This window comes from Pocillopora damicornis, chromosome 7 (assembly GCF_964200805.1).
Source record: "Pocillopora damicornis chromosome 7, jaPocDami1.2, whole genome shotgun sequence".
Lineage (NCBI taxonomy): Eukaryota > Metazoa > Cnidaria > Anthozoa > Scleractinia > Pocilloporidae > Pocillopora > Pocillopora damicornis.
Window position 1 is genome coordinate 2,691,113 of NC_142676.1, and position 21,566 is coordinate 2,712,678.

The following is a 21,566-nucleotide window of genomic DNA, read 5'->3' on the forward strand; positions in this document are numbered from 1 at the left end:
TGTATGAAGGTTCAGGTCAACTGCGGCGGCCGGGGATGGGCGGCTGAATGGACTGATCGAGCATCATGTTAACTGATATCCCACCTGACCTCCCCGGCTTTTAGTGATACTTTCCCTTGCCACCCCTCCCCTACCCTTTTTCCCCTGCCGATAATCATGAACAGCATCAACGCTCTTCTCTGTACTCACAAACCTACAAATATGGCCTTAATCCATTTTCAGTAAGTTTTAATTCAATCTTTTCTTATCACAACAAAAGCGTAAGAATGTATTACGCTATCTGGGGAGGTACGTAAGATGTCACCTTCAATTAGACAATTTTAAGACATAGTATGTTCCTCGTTCTCGCTCAATTCGCCCTCTATATCCTGATATTTTGATCAAAATGTATTTATTAGCATATAGCCGATCTGACTGAACTTATGTTTCCACCAATTCTTTCCATTTTTGCAACGATTTTCTGCACAGAATTTGAAATCAATGAAATTAGATTGCGTGACTGGACGATATTTAATTGTTATCCGCCACAAACGCGCACACTTTGACAGCCTAAATCAAGTAATTACTTGCCTTGTCTTCTAAGTATGATCAGAATGATAAACAATGAGGTTTGATCGCCTTCGATTCGCTCGAATCGTTCTGCGGAGATAAATGAAATTGCTATCTGTTCGGTTTTGCCTGGTGTGTTGGCCAACAGAACAAACTCCTGCGATCGAGGCACTCATCCGCGATTTTGCGGTCGAATAACACGATGAAGGTTCTTTGCGTTGAGTAAACAATTGCTTTTCAAACACCAGTTCAATATTTACAAGACGAAGAAGTGAACACTTAGTTTGTTTCCCGACGGGAGCCGCAGATTGACGATGTTACAAAGGATGGTCATAGAATTAATTTAACCCCTTCGTGTTTGGTCATTGTGAATTTGGCATATCTGTTGGCTTCCAGCAGAGCTGTTGGAGTAGAGTAAAAATTCATCTCAGATGATGTGAAGGAATGCGTCTTCGTATGATTCTACAGAGCAAATACGGAGAAAAGTGCAAAATCAGAGCTGTATCTTTCGTCCAGTTGCTGAAACTCAACGGAAACGTAAACATTGCATGCATTCTGTTTATTACGAGCTAGTCGTGGTCCACTTCACTACAGCTTGTCACGAAGACAGTGAGCCCTTTCGAGCTCTCGTCGTTATATTTTCTTTCCAAGCTGTTCACTAAACTAGACTTCCGCTCTGAGAGTATTGATCATTTAAATAACAAAAAATTGCCTTTAAAATTGGAGCTGATGCGTCGGCGGAGCTTATAAGCTGAGTGGATGTCTATTGCGCGATAGACATGAGGCTCACATGTTTTAAATGGTTTACCACTTTTACTTATGCGCTTCAGCTGGTCACAGCAAGACCTAGAACCTCACGAGAGGCCGGTAAGTAACGTTTCCTTTTAATATTATCTCGCGGAATTAGGAGGTTTCTTGCTTTATTTTTTCAAGGATATGCGTAAATGGACGTCTCAAAATTCTACATCCGCTGTAACTTGTCGAATCCCTAAAAAAGATTCAGGGTATTTCACCTCCGTCAAATAATTAGGAATTTACTTGTTATTTTTACGGATTAGCCGAACTGTCTTAGAGGGAGCAAACTGGGAAAAGAAGCTTATAAGATAAGCGTTTATTCGTAATGACCTCGGCGGCGGGTTTGCACAATACACAAGCTTTGAACTTTTTCTAACACCGACGGCCCCGGTTTGTTCATTAAAATTAGATTATTCAACTTTCGCAGCAACTTTTGTCTGCGTAGGTTAGACATATCTATTTAATTCCATCGAAACGCCACAAATATATTATTTACCCTGAATTATGCGGGATAATCAAACACGAACAGCCGCGCAGATAATTCGTAGGAGATTCAGATCACATTGCCGCGATTTCTCTTCGTGAAGTTAAGACAGAGATATCTAAACAACGATTTCCCGGTAAACTAATTTTAGAGTCAACAAGAACTCGGGCTGTTTTTAAGTGCTTAGATTTTGTCGGTTTTTTATTTAGTTCTCCTTCGTTTTCCAACAGATAAAGGGATTTATTCTTCAATGCCTAGATTAACTAACTTATTCGGATTGGAAAAACAGCTAATTCGAAAACAGATTGAAGTAATTTACCGCCATAATCCGAGATTGTTCTTTCCTAGATGTTTTGTAAATATTTCACTCGCTTTTTTAGGACTTAAAAAAACAATACTTTGAAAATTTTAATATTGAATTAGGCAGTCAGCAGGATAAATCGTTTTATTTTTTCCCTGTCCAAAGTGACATTTTTAATCTGTTTGAACAAGGTATATAATACGCTTCACGACGCGTTGATGTTTTCTGCAAACAAGTTTGTAAAACATGTTTTGTGCTAAGGCATAACCGGTTTTCCCTTTTTCTTTGTTTTTAAAAAGAATTTTGAATCACTTCGTAAGTTTCAATCGCCCAAATGGAAATATATTCCTCTAAGACACAATATCATAAATACTTGCGCAAAATTTGCAAACAATATAACTCCGTTTCCGCAAAATATAGGTCCTTGCATGTCGCTTGTAATGTGTGGTTTAAATTTGCAGGTGCATGAGGCCGATTTTCCGTATTTTTATATTTACATTTAGTATATATTGTTTTAGCTAATAGTTTCTTTAATGAACAATATACCGGGATAACTTTTATTGTTTCCGATTGTAAATTGGCTGCGAATATTTTCGGGGCGGAGAGAATTAGGGGCAATTCGGCAAACAGGAATAGGAATCTTGTTTCCCTCGGGGTACGAACAATACATTGCTATGTTCCCCCTCTCACCCCATTGGAAAATCTCCTGATCGCCTGCTGTTCCTCGTTACTATTTATAAATGTTATGTCACGCAATTCGGCTGGTTAAAACTATCGTCGAATCAAGAAACACATTAGTGAACAAAAGATATAACAGAAAAGTAACATACGAAAAACAACAGAATTAAAATAACAAAAATAATTATTTGCAACAGTGAAACACATAACGAAAGAAAAGGGTATGTTCAACAGCGAAGAAGATGAAAAAAAATCGCCTTAATTAGTTACAGTGTACAAACAAATCATGACAAAAGCTTTCATTGCGGTTTGATGCTTTGTTAATATTCTTCATCGCAGCTGGCAGCTCAGTGATAAGAGTTACATCATTGGACAAAAACTTGAAAAATTTATAGAAAAAGCTATTGTGCTTCGATTTAAGAAAATCGTGACTATAAAAAAATTTTAAAATTTGTGGGATCCGATTAAAATCAAATTAAGAAAAAATCTGATGGCTATCTGGAAGAGTTTGCCTAAAGGAATCTTACTTTTTAAAAGTCGTAATTTATGCGTATCTCCATTCGACTCCACGTCAAAAAAAATACTTTGATTCCAAACTTCTGAAAATAAGATACAACAATATAATTTTACATTTTCTGGGTAAAATACTGCGTAGAATGGCCTCTAACAAGGATTTCTTCATAGTAAGTTTTTAGAAAGTTCCCGCCATGTTGGTTTGTCTGGCGGTTGGGGGGGGGGGGAAGCTCGTTTGCCTGACAACGGCAGGTTGGCTGGTTTGTCGGTCGCTCAGTCGGCCGGTCAGTCAGTCGGTCGGTCACCCGGGCATTCGGTCGGTCAGTCGGTTAGTCTGTGTGTCGGTTGGACGGGTTGTTGGTCATTTGGTTGGTCACTCAGTTAGTCAGTCGATCGGTGAGTCGGTCAGTCGGGTTGTCGGTCATTCGGTTGGTCCGGTAGACTTATATCCGTTGGTTAGTGGTTGGTGAGTCAGCTGGTCCATTGTTTACATTGTTGGTGACTCAGTAAACTCTCTAAATTCTAGGATCGTTACCAATTGCTTGTCACAGCATAGAGCTACTTATCGACGATGAAGGAACCATAACAAGTCCAAATTTTCGGGGACCATATCCAGCCAACTCTTCCTGCACATGGATTATAACGGTCCCGGAAAAAGCGAATGTTTCTTTACGGTTTTCATCGTTTAACATCCAATCAAGTTCCAAGCAGTGTGGAGGGATTAAATGCAATTGTGACTTTGTCCAAATAAGCGAACTTGGCTCTGCGTCTAGTAATGCAGGATTCAACACGAAATATTGTGACAGTAATCGCCCTCCGGACAAGATTCTTTATTTGATGTCTGGGGTCAGAATTCGATTCGTTTCTGACTCAACTGGCGAAGAGACTGGGTTCGAACTTCATTATAAAACCCTTCATACACCAGCACCTGCTCCAACGATGGGCATATCTGGAGCATCTGTCAATCAAACCGTTGTCACGACAACATCTGGCTCGTCTTCAAATCTAAACGTGTCGAGTTTCAGTATTCCTTTGCCTACATTTACAAGCAAAGCGCCGATAAACTCTTCATCGGAAATTGTTTTGCAAGTTACACCAGAAACACGAATAACGACAGAACTCACTGGTGCTCAGACTCCGTTACCCAGAAGAACATTGCCAGTCAGTTCAGCTGGAGGGGGGAGTGCTTGGACAACACCGGTTCATACCGTTATGGCTAAGGAACAGAAGGTAGTCGAAGAGAAAGTCCCAGACATTATAGTCCTTGGACCATCTGTACCTGTTGTGATGATATTTGTCATTGTTGTCGCTGGTATTGCTTGGTGGAATTACAAGTTTAACTCGGAAGAGCACAACAGGTCAGTTGTGCTTGATCACTAGTAGGGTCAACATGTCGGTCGAGATAACTATAAGTTCGCGTTCACTTCTGAATATTTATCAGGGAAACAAAATGAAATACTGAGGGGTAATCCACAATGAACTTGTATTCTGCGGTCCGGGGGAAAACCTTTGATCCTTGCTAATTCATGCCATGAAATCTGAGGAAAGCTTTGGTAATATAGTACTTCGGTCCGGAGGGAGGGCATTCGTTTGGAATTTTGGAGCTATTGTACTGAATAACTGATGACAAGAATCTTTTCCGTACTTTCAGCCAGTCTAATGTCGTTCAAAAGAACACAGTAAAAAGGTTTATACTTTGATTGTAATTAACTGAAATTGAATTAACATTTTTCCAGAAGAAGTTGTGCGACAGGGTTTCAACAACAAAAGGACTTAACTTTTCAACGAAATTTCTTTCATTTCTCGATTTTTCGAACACTGATAAACGAACTTTAATAAGTTTTCTATGCCATCCTTAATTTTCAGCGAGATCACATTTGTGTCATTTTTTTAAGGTATGAATCCTACGCAAAGAAAAGTGCAGCCAAAAAGCGGCAGAAGAGAACGATGCACAACATTAGGTAACACTGACGTTACTATTTTGAAATACTGAGTGGGACTCAACTAGCGAAGGCTCCTTCATAAAAAACTTTTCATTTGAGAGTGGTAATCATACGATTAGAACTCCAAGCTAATAAAAAGCATGTGAACAACCTCATGCGCGGAGAAACGCGAGTGGTCAATTCTCACTCGGTTTCGGTTTATCAGGTTACTGACCGGAAGAGTGGAAAGTGTTTTTGCTCTGAACAAAGTTCTCTTTTCTGTTGCAGTAAAGGGAATCTCTATAATGAGATGACAAAGACCTGGAAAGGCCAGTCTTCTAACCCTAATGCAGGAAGGTAAGTCACAAACATACTTAGAGTTGAATTACGAGGCTATCGAAAAACACCTCACTTCTGATCACATTTTTTTCTAAAATGTTTCAAATACAGCGGAGAACTGATTAAGACTTAACTAATCGAACACTAATAACATTTTAGGCTAATAAGGGCTCTATAACTGTAAACCTGTCATACCCCCCTCCGCCCCTCCGCCCCTACCAAGAACACGTAGGACCCTGAACGCATACCCGTTGAGTGCTCCACCTCTATCCAAGGCCACGTGTATAACGCCTGACACTGACTTCCCTGGCGGAAAAATCTGAGGCTTTACGGTACGTGTCCTCATGGATATATCGTGCAAATGCAAACATCTCCTTGATCGTCCACGAGTTACCCATTTCACTAAAAATAATAAATAAAATTTTCCAGTCAAAGCATAGGGATCCAAAGAATAATCACCTTAATAAATCCTTTCTTGAAAACGGAAATAAAAAAGGACGTACTCATATTCAGATCTGATATCAACTCATAGTTTCTTTTCATTTACTCTGCAGACCCAGTCCCATGGTTGGAGGATATAAGAAAATATCGTTTGCGGGAAGACTTCTGGAGTTAGCAGAAGGGTAAACAAACGGCCTTATTTTTTTCTCAAACTGTACACGCCAGCAGGGGTCCGCTTATTTGTGGCAAATATAACGTTTTAAAAGTGCTAGAAAAGTGAATGCGAAGCCCACTGCTCAAACTTGTCAGTCCAGCTTTCGAACAACCGGGACTGAAAGTTTTCACCGGACATTTCATTTGAGTACTTTGTGCTGAACGAGTACTGAAATTAAATTCCATACATTAAGGGAGCTTTCCCCGGAAGGAACCTTTACATACAGTGAGGAATCACAGCTCTCTAGAATGGCGATCCGACCTAAACCGTTAGCAAATTTATCGTTGGCTAATTGACTCGAAGGCGAAACGACTGTTTACCTCCACAATAGTTGTCATGCTTCGCAAAATTTATTTATTTTTAACCAAAACAGGTTTCCTCTAGCCTGAGAGCGACCAAAACATTGACACTCATTACATTTCCATTTCAGCGTACGAACTCCTAGGCCCTCCCGTCCATCCTCGTACGCGGAGGAGACTGTGCCTCTGACAAAGCCGTCGACTGGCAAAGGCCCGTACCTGTCACCGGGCGTGGCTACCACTGGAGGTGGTTCGAGACCCAGTTCTCGCCCAGCCTCTCTGTTGCTGAGAGATGCCTTGGTTAATATGTTTGGGGAGGGAAAAGAAAGGTAACAATTGACATAAACTAGTTATGCTTTTGCTTCACTGTGCTCAGTGATCAGGTCTTGAAAACTCACACCGCGCTCTCGACCAATAAGGTGCAAAACTGAAATAATCGCGACTTAAATACTCTTGTTTCCTGAGCTTCAAGAAGTTTGCGTTTTTTTTCTTCGCGGGATCGCATTGATTGCTTCTGCTTTCTTTATTGTTGCCTCTACTTTTACGCAACTCGATCCAAAGACGTTTTTTAATTGTAAAAGCATTGTCAGCAGAAAGACTAATTTCTCGTTGCCTGCGAGTCTTTCTTAATCAATTTTTATTCACAATTTATATATCATTTCATTTTATCATACTATATTTTGCTTTGTATTTTTGCTTTACAGTGAAAGTCAGACCCAGGGTTCTGGTTCCCCGTCCAAAAGAGCTTCCAAGCGAGTATCATTCATCGATGAAGAAGCAGGACATCCGTTGGTTCAGCACGAGACCATTCCACCCGAACAGTAAGTGGCAATTTACCACATTTCAGCGGAATACTTACCATAAGTCGTCAGTCAGTCTCCGTCATAATTATCGCTGGCTTGGTCAGGCTAGATGAAGTCAATCCTGTGATCTGATTGGCTCCCTGGGTCAAACATGCTCTTTCGGAGTTGCCCACTTTATTCCAGCAAAATCCGCTATTCTGTTATGGAATCTGGCGATGCGGTACCTCATTTCTTGATAAAGCTTGCGCGTTAGATACCTGGGTATTTGTATTTCTACCGTCTGGAAAATTATGCAAATATACGACCATTCAGCTTTGAGGATCTGAGAGAAGTGATAATTCCCTTTTCTTTTTTCTTTTTTGTTCAGAATTGAAGAAATTCACGACGAACCAGAGGAAGATGATGACAATAGCAAAGAAGAAACAGACGATACTGTGAAACCTGCAAGGTAAAAAAGTTTAATTTCCAGTCGCCGACTTTAAGCTTTGCAGCGATTTTTAATTGATTTTGCTTCGTTACGCTCCGAGCAGGTTGGTCTCGGAAACTCTCGTAACCTCGTCAACTCTTATGGTTGACGAGGTTACATCATCTCCTTCTTCTCCTTCTTAGCATATCATACAAGTGACCTAATTTTAAAATTGTCTCTTTGCAGGAGATTACCGATCCCAGCTATTCTTGTTAGGCAGCCGAGTGAAGATACAGACTTTGCAGTGGATTCGCCTTCTAGAACTTCGAGGTAGAAACTTTGAAATCACAGTAAAGCATATCCTCTTCCATTCGAAAAAAAAAACCAAAAGGTTCACCAAAGGTGATGCTGTATTTCGTTTTTGATAGTTTGCATGAAAGAAAATAAGTTTGACATATACTTGTACATCTCACGGGCCCATTTCTATTCTATTGTCATCCACCCTCTATCACTGGCGCATCACGCAGTTTTCATAAGGATGAGGACCCTGTGCTCGTGGAGGAATCACCGGACTTGCAGGCGGCGATGCCGGACCAAGGTGCATACCACGAAAATGAAGACAGTAGTGGGCCGCGTTGGAACGACTTTGGGTGAGTTTCTTCCGCTTATCTAGCTTCCAGCACAAGAAAACTGTAGAGAAACTATAACGCTTTGTGACGTGCTTCGTCACTGGCGAGTCTAAGGGAGGTTCCATTGGCATTCCCTCATCCCTTTTACCCACCCTATTTCTATACCACTCAAAGTCAAAGCCTAGCGGAGGTACAAACGAAAAATTTAGCTTTCTAAAATTTTTGTGAGTGTGGCCCTCAACTAGTGTTCAATATCCGTTACTGATAATAAGTGAAAGGTTAAGAATATATGAAAGTCATATATTTGAACTGCGGATAAAGACGTGAATGAAATGCCTAAGTAGTGCACATTACTGCGAGGATCACTTTCATTCACGTCTTTATCCGCAGTTCAAATATATGACTTTCATATATTCTTAACCGTTTATTTCATCACTTCACGGGTTTATTTGGAACCAACATCATGACCAGCTCCCAGTTGGCTTGTTAGCTCAGTCGGTAGAGCGCTGCACCAGTATCGCAGAGGTCATGGGTTCAAATGCCGTACAGGCCTGAATTTTTTTCAGGCCTTATTTTCACTACTGCCTAAGTAGTGCACATTACTGCGAGGATCACTTTCATTCATGATAATAAGTGAGTTGACGAGAGTATATACTAAATTATATAGTCACAATTATGGTGCCTGATGAGTTTTCAGTTCCTCATAGGTCAGTGCGGCTCATCTGAGCGGTACAAGATGTCATTTTGCAAGCTAAAGTGTGTTTTGTTCTATTCTATGACAGTGAAAATTACACGGACTCTTCATCAGAGGACATTCCAGATAGAAGCCTGTAAGTCTCAAAAGAAGAGAGAGAAAAAAAAGATTAAAATCTTTAAAATTTATGTTCAACTAATAAACGCAATTTTAGCAATTGTGCACATATTTGAGCTGCTAGTCATTCTGATGACAAATTGGTTTTACGGTTTATTTTTGACAAAACTTATATTTGGTTGGTGTCTAGAATTTAAAAAAATCTGTGGTTTTATTTATTCGCAGAATATTTCCTGATCTAGAAGACTTTCTTCTAAATTTAGATAAGGATTCAGACCTAGATGAGCCGCCATACAGCTGGTAGGTTTCCCTCTACACCGAGCATCCTGTCATACTCCCTGGGGTCACTGTTTTTTATTAAAAAGTTTCATAACAGAAAGTTAATCGATCTATTACTATATTGCCTTGCGAGGATATTTACTCAAATTTTGTATCACACTGCTGTCATATGGTGTTGATCAAGAACAATAAGAGATATCTACAGACTTACCGCTAAGCGACAAATCCGGCAACATAGAGAGGCGCTAAAGACCTAAACTTGAGCATTTGTTGAAAATACCTCCCCATTTTTACGGTACAACGGTCTGCCATAACTGTGGTCATCCAAACAATGGAAAACAATCAAAAAGCGAAAGTTAAAAACGGATTCAACAAACGGGAATTCAGCTTTTCAAATGCCTTGCCATCCTTCCGGAACTTTCCGCAGTTTCTCAAGCATAATGTGATTGTAGGTATTGCCATCCCTCTGAAATGGGTTACTAGTCAATCAAGGGTTACTCCCAAATCATTTAGTTAGGCTCTCGAACAGTTTTTCATCATCTATTCATAGATTTGGTTGATCAAATAAGTGTTCCGCCAAAGAACACATCACGGTGGTTGTGGCTGGGGTTTGAAATGAGCGTTTTCGACTTGGAGTCTAACGCGCCAGCCAGTAGACCGCTTCATCTCTGTCAGACTACGATTAGAATTCCTAACTTTTTGCCGTAAACAAAAGTGACGGTGTTAAACTCTCTCTAAAGAAACTAGAGTTAGCAGCACAACGCCTTACTTATGCAAAACGGTGCCCGCAGCCTTTTCTTTATAGAAAATAACTCACCTTAAATCACAGAAAACCGTTTTCTTCAAATAATTTTCATTTCCGATTTCTTTCAGTGCGAGTCACATAGGAGACATTTTAAGGAAAAGTTATGGCGACGAAGGGCTAAGTGGCCTGGGTCCAGAAACCGTGTTGGATGTTCCAGAAGGCAAGTGAAGAATCAGTTTTGATACTCCACATTAGATATAATCAAGCACTCGTGCTTGCGGAACGTGACGCGCAGAAGAAGCCACGCGAAGGTGTTACGGAACGAGCGTGTGAGAGGACGCGCGCGAGAGATTTCGAAAGAAATCGGCAAAATTACCTCTGAACCTTCAGCTTTTTTCTCTCAGATATGAGTCCTCGCTACTCTCGACCTACTAACATGGCCAGATTCTGGTGGATCTTTTAGTCTCTCAAAGGAATTTGATTTTTAAACCAGACTTGCATGACTCTGTAATGAATAAATGAATAATGAGGAAAGGAAATTGCATACAATTTTCCAAGTTCCAAGACCCCATGAATTACAGAATGACCTAATTCCATTATTTCCCTCCTCAAATAAAGTTGTTGCTTGAAATCTATTGTAAGTTGTTTGAGAAATTCTTGGCCACTCTCGGAAACATAAGTTGAAGGGCGGGGGGGAGGGGGGAGGGGGGGAGTCAAATTGTGTAATTTGTCGCTTGATTACCAACAAATAAATAAACAAAAATATTTATATTTTAAAGTTTTTCTCCCAAGACCCTTTATTCTACAGAGTCGGTTTGCGTAGTATGAAGCTGTCAGTGTCAACAGATAGCTAGTAAAAAGTCCGGAAGTACTTTGCTTTCCCGCTAGATTGGACCATTAAATTAACGCATTATGTTAGTTGCAAAAGTATAAAAATTTAATCCTCAGTTTTGACACTTTGTTACTTATTTTTTAGAGTTCGTCGGGATGATGCGCAACCCTTCCATGTCACAGGATTCCATTACAAAAGAAACAGACCTAGTTGATGACGTGGATTAGATGTCTGTTTCAAGGTTCTGAAACCAAACGAGTGGTCTCGGAATCAGTTTTTCCATTTAAGAGCACGCTTAGGTCTGGCCTCTGACTTGAAAAGCGCAAGACACCACTTTATCGTCCAACAGTTGAGTGAAATCACCACGCGCTATGGTCTTCCATTTCGACCTCTTTGATTCGACGAAGTTGTCAGCTTCGCTAGCGAATGACGCTTGAGTTTGAAGTCCATAAAGATGACAAACTTAAGGGAGCTCTGACTCTTTCTATTAATAATTCGTTTAAGGTATAACTTAGTTCTTCTAAAGAAAATCGAGAAAAGGAGCTCGTTTAAAAGTTTGGTGAATTTTACATAAAGGAAAGAAACTTTGCTTTCCTCAAGTGTCAATTATTCAATGTTCAAGACGGTGGTAGCTTTTACCATATTTTTTTATTACTACGCTGTATTATACTGATGATAAAATTTGAAGTACGAGCTCGACATTCTGGTGCTACTGTCAAGTAAAAATGTATTAAAAGCCAACTGAGATATAATAAATGAGTCGCGTTAAATGCACGGGGAGCTTATTTAAGTCTAAGGAAGACCGTGGATGGGTGGCTCTTATTCGATTGAAGGCGTAATTTGATATGATTGTTTTTATTTACCTATCATTTTTTAGCCATAAACTCCGCATTCAAACAACAAGTGAAACTTTTGATGTGCAGAGGTGACTTTTTCAATAAAGTCTTAAAAGCAGTACTGTTAGTATTCTTGAATCTTTCTCCAAACCTAACGTGTCCACAATTTTAAAAAATTAGGACGAAATAAAGTTTGGGGAAGACGCACTTGAGCAGTTCAGCAAAGGTGATCATTCGGCTACAAAACACCCCCCGCGATGCACGATGATTGATCTTCCACCTTCTCGGAGGCTGACTCACACCATGCACCTTTAAGTGAAACACAAGACATGATGCGAAATACCGGCTCGGAATCGTCTTCACAATGCCATCGACAGAGCAGGTGACGTGGATATGGTTTCTGGCATGTCTATACACTCCAAACGAGGTCATTAAAAATATTACAGAAAAAAAAACTTGATCAATTAATGCAAACAATGACCAAGGTTAAATCCTATGATTATAATTTGTATACTTTTTGATTCGATGAAGGAGACACTAAATTAACCCATTATCTCAAATGTTTTACTGATTAATGAGATCCTCATACTTCCAGTATAACGGATCGATTTACGAGCAAAAAGACGGCGCCGCCGTGGGGAGTCCGGTTTCCGCTGTTATTGCTAACCTCTACACGAAGAATTTCGAAGAACAGGCGATAACTACATCATCCTACCACAGGCACATAATTCGAAATATTTACCGTTGTAAATCGACCATATTTCGTTCCCCCACTATTCCTTAGAACGTGTTGAAATTTTCAACGGTTCCTCTCGTAACTTAACACCGAGTCACACAACGCGTGACGCGTTCATGAATTAATCGTTGGCTTTTTCTCGAGACGTGAGCTTGGGCCGCCTGTAATCCTACGAGCCTAGGATATGGAAACGCTACGCGGACGATACCTTTACCATCCTGGATGACTTCTTACAGCATATAATCAATCAGTAGCCTTCCATCTGCTTCAGCATGGAGACAGAGAAAGACGACAAACTCGCCTTCCTAGACACCGCAGTTTCAAGAAAACCTGACGGCCGCCTCACCATCAGCGTATACAGGAAGCCCACGCACACGGATCAACACTTAGCGTATGATTCATACCACCCTCAATCAGTAAAACGCGGTATTGTTAAGTGCCTTAACGAGCGCACCAAACGTCTCGTAACAAAATCCTCCGTCATCTCCGAGGAGAAAAAACATCTGTCATCTGTTCTGGTTTCTAATGGTTATCCTTTTTCTTTCTTGCAGAAAATTACCAAGACCGGAAAACCAAACAACAGTGCCGAACCCGCCAACAAGTTCAAAGCTACTTCGGTTTTACCTTATGTGAAAGGTCTGTCCGAACAGCTTCGCCGTTGCCTACAACAACAAGGCGTACGCGCTGTTTTCAAGTCGGAGATAGTACGACCAAAAGACGTGGTCGACCCGGCTAAACACTGGCAAGATGGCGTAGTTTAAAGAATTCCCTGTGAATGCGGCAAGGTATACATCGGAAAGACTGGAAGACCTATGCAAGACAGAATTAAGGAGCATGATCAAGACATTCGACTCCTCCGTACCGAGATCTCCGCCGTTTCAGAGCTCGCCCACAACACCGGACACAAGCCACTCTGAAACGAAGTAAAGTTTATTGATCGTGACCCTAATTACTACACGCGCAGGGTCAAAGAGGCAATTCATATGGGACTTCACCCTGACAACATCAACAAGGATAGTGGAATAGAAATTCCAGAAGCGTGGATGTCTACGTTCAAAAAACACAACAACAGGAGAGCCGTGCGACAGCGGACCGCCGAGGGAGCAAATTACTGAGTGAACAGCAAGGATCGAAATGTACCAATCAGAGCTGTTGAAAAAAGAAAAACTTATCACAGCAGAGCATCATGCTTTATAAGATCACACATGACCAGTCGACCTCATCGCCTGAAGCAGACTAGCAGTATGCAGTCGAAAAGTCGCGATCTACATCGCACGTGACTACATCGTGAGACAAACGAAGAACTTAACTTCTGTTGTTATTCACCACGATGAATAACCACAACCTTTCTCATATGTGTCATACACAATCGGACGATTGGTGGACTTACCCCACCAGATAGATATAGAATATTTAACACAACTGTTAGCTTCCAATCGTTCCATTCCTTTGAAGCTGCATTACGCTTCACGGCCAAATTAAAGATCGAAATCAACGTTAACGTGATCGTAGAATTTGAGGTTTTCATTCGACATTGTTTCACTGGACATTCATTTTTTTATAATTAAATGTTAAATTTAACGCGCACGCTGTCTATGTTTACTTTTCCGCGCGCGCTCCGTTTGAATTCATATATCGTAATAATTATTGCAAGGTTGGCCTTTTTAAATTGTTTAATTTAAGACGCGTAATCTAGTTGTTCGATTGTTCAGTTCAGTTTTAATCAAGTTAACCTGTTATTGTAATATTGCTAACCAGTTATTTGACAAAAGTACGGAGGCAGTGAAAAAGTAAGTTTCCGGTTAATTTCCAGGTCATTACAGTAAATCTTCTGTTTGTTTTGAACACTTGCAAGGCCGAGTGCCAACGTGGTTTCTTTGTATTTTATATCGAATCGTATTATGAAATTAAATATGGTTCTTCCTCCGTTTTGGCTCTTTGGTCAAAAAACGGAGAAAAAGATATGTGCAAAATGGTATTCATCCTGGGGTTTGATCCCGCATACCTCGTTACGACCCCGTAATGGACATGGTTTTCCGGCACGTCTTTTCAGTAACGATACCATTTCACTCCAGACGATACTATTCAAATAAATCAAACTTAATTGAGCAAAAAACTGGCAATGCTCAAATTTTTTATCATAAATTTCGTAGTTTTTTATTTGACGAGGGAGACATCTTAATCAATCCATAATCTCAAACGGTTCGTCAAGGTAGAAACCGATTACTCAGATTATCAATAAAGGGCAAAATTACTGAGCGTTGATTGGTTGAGAGAGAGGGCATTTTTTCTTAATCGAGGGCATTTTTAGTAATCAAGAGAGGGCATGATTACCTGTTAATGATTGGCTAATCCGTTGCATAATTTTGCCCTTTATTGATAAACAAGTAATCCCATGAGACCTCGTACTATTAAGGATTAATTGCACTTGAGTTTTCTCGTGCAATTAATCCTTAATAGTACTTGGCCTCATGTGATTACCTATACTTATCACAAAATTATAATCTTCGAAAGAAAAACCCAAAAGAGCATTTGCAATTGCTTTATTCTAATCTAATCCAATACAATGTTTTTTGCTGTTAAACCGAATAAACTGAAAACTCAAAAAGATTTTTTTACTAACAACTTCTTTTGTCTCGAGTAACGAAGTATCGATGACAGGTGTTGAAAAAAAACATTAAAAAAATATGAAGGAATGTTACTTTGTTCAGCTTAAAAAAAAAATTGGAAACTCTCCGGCAACTGAAAAGTTTTGAAAACACCTGAAGTTTTCCCTTGGACTCCTCCTTCTCAGTCATCATGGTCTTCATCATCCTCTTCCTCGCTTGCATTTCTTATTTGTTTCTTACGATCAGCACCATCATCAGAATCTGTGAGGGTTTTCTTGGCAGCGGTGGTCAGCTCGCTGACGACTTGGTACAACTGCTCTCCAAATTCAGCCGTTAAATGAAGCTGTTTTTCTGCGTCGGGAATATTTTCCTGGCCAATCGTACGTGTGAGCTCGTATAGCAAGACTTCCGGGCTCACCTTTTTGAGGTCAAGAACAGCAGCTTGTGTGCAGTAGCAGAACCCATTCCGACGTTCATCTTCAACTCCTTTGGATGAAAACTCGTATTTGTAAAACATAACATCGATTCGCAGGAGGGCGTTATCGCTAAAGACGATGTGGTAATCGTTCTGCTCACTTACGCCAGCCTGAGTGTTTCCCAAGAACTGGTTGAGGGCCACGCCGATCAGGCTCACAAGACCCTGTATGATGTTTCCACCAAACATGTCTTTGATCGATGTAGTTATGGCATCATCAGGCGCGTTCGACACGTCGACAGAATACTTCTCTGATGTGTCGACAAACGCCACAATCGGGACATTAGCGTCTTTGAGCGCCTTTTCCCTTATCTCTGCTCTGGCGGCGGCAACTTTATTAACCATCATCTCTTGCAGCATCTGCAGCTCTTCCACGGCTTTCTCGTCATTGTTTTTCTGTTGTTCCTCAAGTTTTTTCGAAATGGATGTTCCCATGATCTAGATTTTATCAAAAAAGAACAACTTAAGCTGGTGATTGAAACCATAAACAATACGCGTTTCATAAATCAGTGAAATGAGCATACTACAAATCAGGAATTTTTCCCATTTCGTTCCCGGATATTTTTTCGATTTAAACATGTCGTCGTATCTTTTTTAAAAATTTATGTGTACTTGAAGAATATACCAGGAATCTTAGATCGTAATGATACAAGCCACATTTCTGATTCAAGTTCCTTTGGAATGTTCCGACCCGACGAAACTGCAGAGAATAAGTCATACAGAGTTTGTTGAATCAGAGTTCCCAACACGAAAACCAGCCGCCGAGCGCACCAATCTCAGCGAAAGGCACCAAGGACTCTATGCCTCAGTACCTGTCAGTTATTCTTTATTATCCTTGCTTTTCTGCTAACCTCTACTGACAGCGGATTGACCCTTTTTGGAAGATTAATTTTTCCCGTAGTAGAACCGTTACCACAATACTTTCAAGAGAATCTCAAGAGTGAACAAACGAACGAACTAACAGGAATATATCTAATGCTTCCGGACGGTTTTTCATCTTTGACTGAGAAAACCAAACTAGGAACTTTGTAGAGGTTCCAAATCAAGGACAAAATCAGTAAAAAAATAACTAAAATCACTTATTTCAGAAGACTTACAGAAGAACTACAAAATATGATCAGAGGAACCTATAAAATACCAAACACTAAAAAGAAAGTATATGATCGCATGACAGGGTCACTTCAAGCAAGGACATCGTGATTCAAGTTCGAAGAATCCGGTAACCAACCGGAACAATCAAACTAGGAAACCCATTTTGATCAGCAACAACCTCAAACTTTGAATTGAGATTCTGGCTAAATTCGTGAACACAAATTACTAAATCATAACTAAGTAACTAGTAATTTAGAGCCTTAATTGTTTGAAGTGTGGCAAAAGGTCTACTTCGCGTCTTCGGTTTGTTTGCTTATTCATTCTGTTTTGTTTCAAAAAGTTTCCTTGTCGCTCAACCAAACTAACAAAACACTTAAGCCAAGCGTTGCTTGCACCACTTGTCCCAACCCTCACGTACTTTAATCAGTTTCAATCTGGTTTAAGTGCATCTGTTGTACAGTTCAGGAGAATGATGAATGAAGATGGTTTATGAACATGATCGATGAGAGAAAGCGATTAATTTCTGAAAGACGCCCTAAAATCTTCTCGCTTCAAAAAACCCAAACAGACACTTAATATCTATAGACCAAGTCACGTTAGAGAATATTCTTTCTCAAACTTGGTGGTAATTATGATTTGTTTCACTTAATGTATTGTCTTTTCCACGCACGACAGCCATTTCCAATCTTATGCAGTCATCATTTCACGTTATTCTGACCAGCTTGAGCAATTCTGATTTGTTTTCGAAGATCGGGAGAAGATTAAAAGGAAAGGCCATGAATAAGAAAAAAAAAATCTGAAAGCTTTGATAGTCGCCATCTTACGCATTGCGTTGAGAAAGAGAGGAAGTACTTCAGTGCATTTTTAAGTGGGTTCAAAACTTCATACCTTTTTGAAGTCCTCGAAGTCATGAACATTGTAGAGAAGGAGCTAAAAGACATGTTTTAAATATGAATTTCAAAGCTCAAGACCTTTGGAAACAAAAGGACAATGTACTATTGATAGATCCAGCTTGGATAAAATCGTTTAAAGTACATCAGCACTTAGCTATCAATTGTTAAGAACCACTGAGATATCCGTACCCGAGACTCAGCTCTTTCACTTCTACAGTCTAAGCAGCCCAAACAGTAGCTGTGGAACGTTTGATCAAGCTGTCTTGTCGAATTGGCGGAGATTTAGTCTTTGAAAAATTTTGGTCTTCCTTTCTAAAAAGGAATGACAGTTCACCTTGGACGAAGATTATGGCTGACTTCGACGAAAGCGTAAGTTATATAAAAAATATTTCTAGTGTACTAACTTTGATTTGACACTCACCAACTTCAACTTCAATCAAAGCCTTAAAGTTGGCGATCCCAAATGACAGGATACATTCACTGTGTAGGCACCTTACTAGAACTGATCTTGATAGCCTAAGAGTGTTAAATGTCTACCTACTGAAACATATTGAAGCGCAACATCCTTTACGTAACCAATGCGGCACAAGACACTTAAGATTAACAATTGTTTCATGTGCCAGCGAGCATTTATCAATTGGAACATGCAGGAATTCTGGAAAGTCGATCGGAAATGACGCGCAGATTATGACAAGAGACATTCACTGTGTAAGCACCTTACCAGAACTGATCTTGATAGCCTAAGAGTGTTAAATGTCTACCTACTGAAACATGTTGAGGTGCATCAGGCAAAAACATACAAATCATGCTATACTAAGAAGAGAAAAGGCCAAAAGTTTCTCTGGCACCCCATGGTATGTGTGACCTTCTAAGAAACGTGGTGGAATGCGGAAAATAGAGACCGGTCGTGCAGGAAACCAAATCTATCTCACAATCAGCAATTGCTTCATGCGTCCCCGCGCGCACATAAAAACATGAAACATGCAAGAATTTTGAAAAACAGAAAAACACGAAAGAGTTTCTGGCGATGTAGCTGGGACTTCCTTGGTCCTCTGCGTAACCAATACGGTACAACACACTTTAGATTAACAATTTTTTCATGCGCTAGCGAGCATTTATCAAGATTTGGAAAATGTAGGAATTTTGGAAAGCCGAAATGGCGCCAAAGAGTTTCTCATACCGTCCGTGCACCCGAGAGCACTACTGACCCTATAAGTAACGTGGAAAACTTCAGGAAAATAGAACTGTTCGCGACTCAAGACGAATAAATCAGTGTAGGAAACCAAATCTACCTCACAATCAACAATTGCTTCATGCGTCTGCGCGCGTTCATACAAATATGAAACATGCAAGAATTCTGCCGCTTGTAAAGAATATTGTTAGTCAGCGACTGTTTGTTTCCTGTCAATTCTGTTGAAAGGAGTGACGTCACTTGATCACGCGATGATACCTGTTCAGCTACTCGTTGGGTTCTGCTATTGTACATAAAGTTAGTTTTCAAAAATGCTCTGTAGCATTACTCCGCCCGAGTGGTACCAAAGGGTCACTTCATGGACTTTAACAATTATACTTCGCTTGTATGGAGTTTCGGTAAACATAGGCGGTTACACGCTAAGGAAAAGAATACCGTGAACATGACCTCTTGCATGACTGCCTTTCAACGGTTCGCATCGCGTTTTTTTTTTTTTTCGTTTTCTGCTACCGACAGCGGACTGACCTTTTTGGAAGATTAAACTTCTCTTATCAGAACAGTTACCTCAATACTTTCACGAGTATCTCCCGAATGAACAAACAAACGAACGAACAGGATGGAAGTTAATGCTTCCGGTCATTACTTGATCTTTGACTGCAAAAACCAAAACAGGAACTTCGGTGAAGTTTCAAATCAAGGTCAAAATCGGTTAAAAAAAATAACTAAAATCACACATTTCGGAGAAACCTCAACGATACCAAAAACTCAAAAGAAAGTACACGACATGGTAACATCGGGCAAGGACATCATGATTCAAGTTCGGGGAATTTGCTATCAATCTAAGAAACTCATTTTGATCTGCAATGAGCTAAACTTTGAATTGAGATTCTAGCTAAATACGTGAACACAAATTACTAAATCATAACCAAGTAATTAATAATCTAGAGTCCTAATTCGGTTTGAAGTGTGGCAAAAGGTCTAGTTCGCTTCTTCGGTTTGTTTGCTTATTCATTCTGTTTTGTTTCAAAAAGTTTCCTTGTCGCCCAACCAAACTAACAAAACACTTAAGCCAAGCGTTGCTTGCACCACTTGTCCCGACCCTCACGTACTTTAATCAGTTGCAATCTGGTTTAAGTGCATCTGTTGTACAGTTCAGGAGAATGATGAATGCAAATGGTTTATGAAAATGATCAATGAGAGAAAGCAATTAATTTCTTAAACAAGCCCTAAAACTTCTTCGTTCCAAACAACCCAAACAGACAATTAACATCTATAGACCAAATCATGAAAGAGAATATTCTTTCTCAAACTTGGTGGTAATTATGATTTGTTTCACTTAATTAATGTCTTGTCTTTTCCACGCACGACAGCCATTTCGAATCTTATGCAATCACCCTTTCACGTAATTCTGACCAGCTCGAGCAATTCTGATTTGTTTTCGAAGATCGGGAGAAGATAAAAAGGAAAGGCCATGAATAAGTAAATAATACTACTGAATAATAAAAAAATCTAAAAGCTTTGATAGTCGTCATCTTACGCATTGCGTTGAGAAAGACAGGAAGGACTTCAGTGCATTTTTAAGTGGGTTCAAAATTTCATACCTCGTTCAAAATCATGAACATTGTAGGAATGGAGCTAGAAGACATGTTTTAAATGTGATTTTCAAAACTCAAGACCTTTGGAAACAAAAAAGGTTAATGTACTACTGACATATCCAGCTTGGATAAAATCATTTAAAGGACGTCAGCACTTAGCTATCAATTGTTAAGAACCACTGAGAAATCCGTGCCTGCGACTCAGCTCTTTCGCTTATATAGTTAAAGTAACCAGAAAGTTAGCCGTGGAACGTTTGATCATGCTGTCTTGTTGAATTGGTGGAGTTCTAGTCTTTAAACAATTTTGGTCTTCCATTGTATAAAAAATAACAGTTCACCTTAGACGAAGATTATGGCTGACGGCGACGAAAGTGTAAGATGTATAAAAAATAGTTCTAGTGTACTAGCTTTGACTTGACACTCACCAACTTCAAATTCAATCAAAGCCTTAGAGTAGACGTTCCAAAATGACAGGAGATATTCACTGTGTAGGCACCTTACTAGAACTGATCTTGATAGCCTAAGAGTGTTAAATGTCTACCAACTGAAACATATTGAAGCGCAACATCCTTTGCGTAACCAATGCGGCACAACACACTTAAGATTAACAATTGTTTCATGTGCCAGCGAGCATTTATCAAGATTTGGAACGTGCAGGAATTTTGGAGGGCCGATCGGAAATGACGCGCAGATTATGACAGGAGACATTCACTTTGTAGGCACCTTACTAGAACTGATCTTGATAGCCTAAGAGTGTTAAGAACAAGTCTCTGTAAGAATTAAACATCTTGGGAAATGAAAATTTTCAACCTCCCTTCAAATTTTGCATGCAGTTGGGCGCTCACTTACTCCAGTAAGGCGTTCATGCTCACTCGGAATATTGATGATATGTACACGATTTGAGGCATATGTTTGTAGTTACGTCGAGTAGTCCTCCATGAAGGTTGATCAATTTTTTTTGAAAGATGAAAACCAGAGGCGAGATTTCTTTTCGGGATATTGCTCATAAGAAAACATTCTTTCAAAGCCTTGCACGTTTCATTTTTCTGAAACGTTTGTTGTTGAGAACATTAGATGTGAACATCGCCAAATTATGCG

General features: G+C 39.9%; 2 protein-coding genes and 1 pseudogene across 9 annotated transcripts; 2 read left to right on the forward strand and 1 right to left on the reverse strand.

Annotated features, from left to right (window-relative positions):
- The first annotated feature begins 134 nt into the window (after window positions 1–134).
- Window positions 135–11,994, forward strand: LOC113679787 (uncharacterized). 2 transcript variants are annotated; one of them, XM_089213407.1, is made up of 14 exons: window positions 135–221; window positions 3,847–4,678; window positions 5,216–5,281; window positions 5,531–5,599; window positions 6,136–6,204; window positions 6,667–6,864; window positions 7,240–7,356; window positions 7,706–7,786; window positions 7,991–8,074; window positions 8,272–8,394; window positions 9,156–9,203; window positions 9,410–9,484; window positions 10,337–10,428; window positions 11,185–11,994. In XM_089213407.1, the coding sequence occupies exons 2-14, from the start codon at window positions 4,158–4,160 to the stop codon at window positions 11,265–11,267; spliced, it is 1,626 nt and encodes a 541-aa protein (XP_089069533.1). In that variant the 5' UTR covers window positions 135–221; window positions 3,847–4,157; the 3' UTR covers window positions 11,268–11,994. The 2 variants fall into 2 exon arrangements, with proteins under 2 accessions (XP_089069533.1, XP_089069532.1); XM_089213406.1 differs by lacking the exon at window positions 135–221 and adding an exon at window positions 537–1,416.
- Window positions 11,995–12,092: 98 nt separating this feature from the next.
- LOC149042039 (uncharacterized) lies at window positions 12,093–13,873 on the forward strand (annotated as a pseudogene). The gene is made up of 2 exons (XR_016188737.1): window positions 12,093–12,258; window positions 13,164–13,873. The product of XR_016188737.1 is annotated as an uncharacterized LOC149042039 (transcript).
- Window positions 13,874–15,139: 1,266 nt separating this feature from the next.
- LOC113679785 (uncharacterized) lies at window positions 15,140–21,093 on the reverse strand. 6 transcript variants are annotated; one of them, XM_089213420.1, is made up of 4 exons: window positions 18,103–18,286; window positions 17,871–17,993; window positions 17,677–17,718; window positions 15,140–16,134 (listed from the first exon to the last, which is right to left on the reverse strand). In XM_089213420.1, the coding sequence occupies exon 4, from the start codon at window positions 16,129–16,131 to the stop codon at window positions 15,403–15,405; it is 729 nt and encodes a 242-aa protein (XP_089069546.1). In that variant the 5' UTR covers window positions 16,132–16,134; window positions 17,677–17,718; window positions 17,871–17,993; window positions 18,103–18,286; the 3' UTR covers window positions 15,140–15,402. The 6 variants fall into 6 exon arrangements, with proteins under 6 accessions (XP_089069546.1, XP_089069543.1, XP_089069540.1 ...); XM_089213417.1 differs by lacking the exon at window positions 17,677–17,718 and having other exon boundaries at window positions 18,103–18,215; XM_089213414.1 differs by lacking the exons at window positions 17,677–17,718; window positions 17,871–17,993; window positions 18,103–18,286 and adding an exon at window positions 20,894–21,093.
- Window positions 21,094–21,566: the final 473 nt, after the last annotated feature.

Bases quoted from the DNA above. Each gene is read 5' to 3' on its own strand.
- LOC113679787 (XM_089213406.1), top strand. From the start codon at position 1,329: ATGAGGCTCACATGTTTTAAATGGTTTACCACTTTTACTTATGCGCTT. The intron at 7,787-7,990 runs GTAAAAAAGTTT...GTCTCTTTGCAG, and splicing joins GATACTGTGAAACCTGCAAG to GAGATTACCGATCCCAGCTA. The intron at 8,075-8,271 runs GTAGAAACTTTG...CGCATCACGCAG, and splicing joins TCGCCTTCTAGAACTTCGAG to TTTTCATAAGGATGAGGACC.
- LOC113679785 (XM_089213414.1), bottom strand. From the start codon at position 16,131: ATGGGAACATCCATTTCGAAAAAACTTGAGGAACAACAGAAAAACAAT.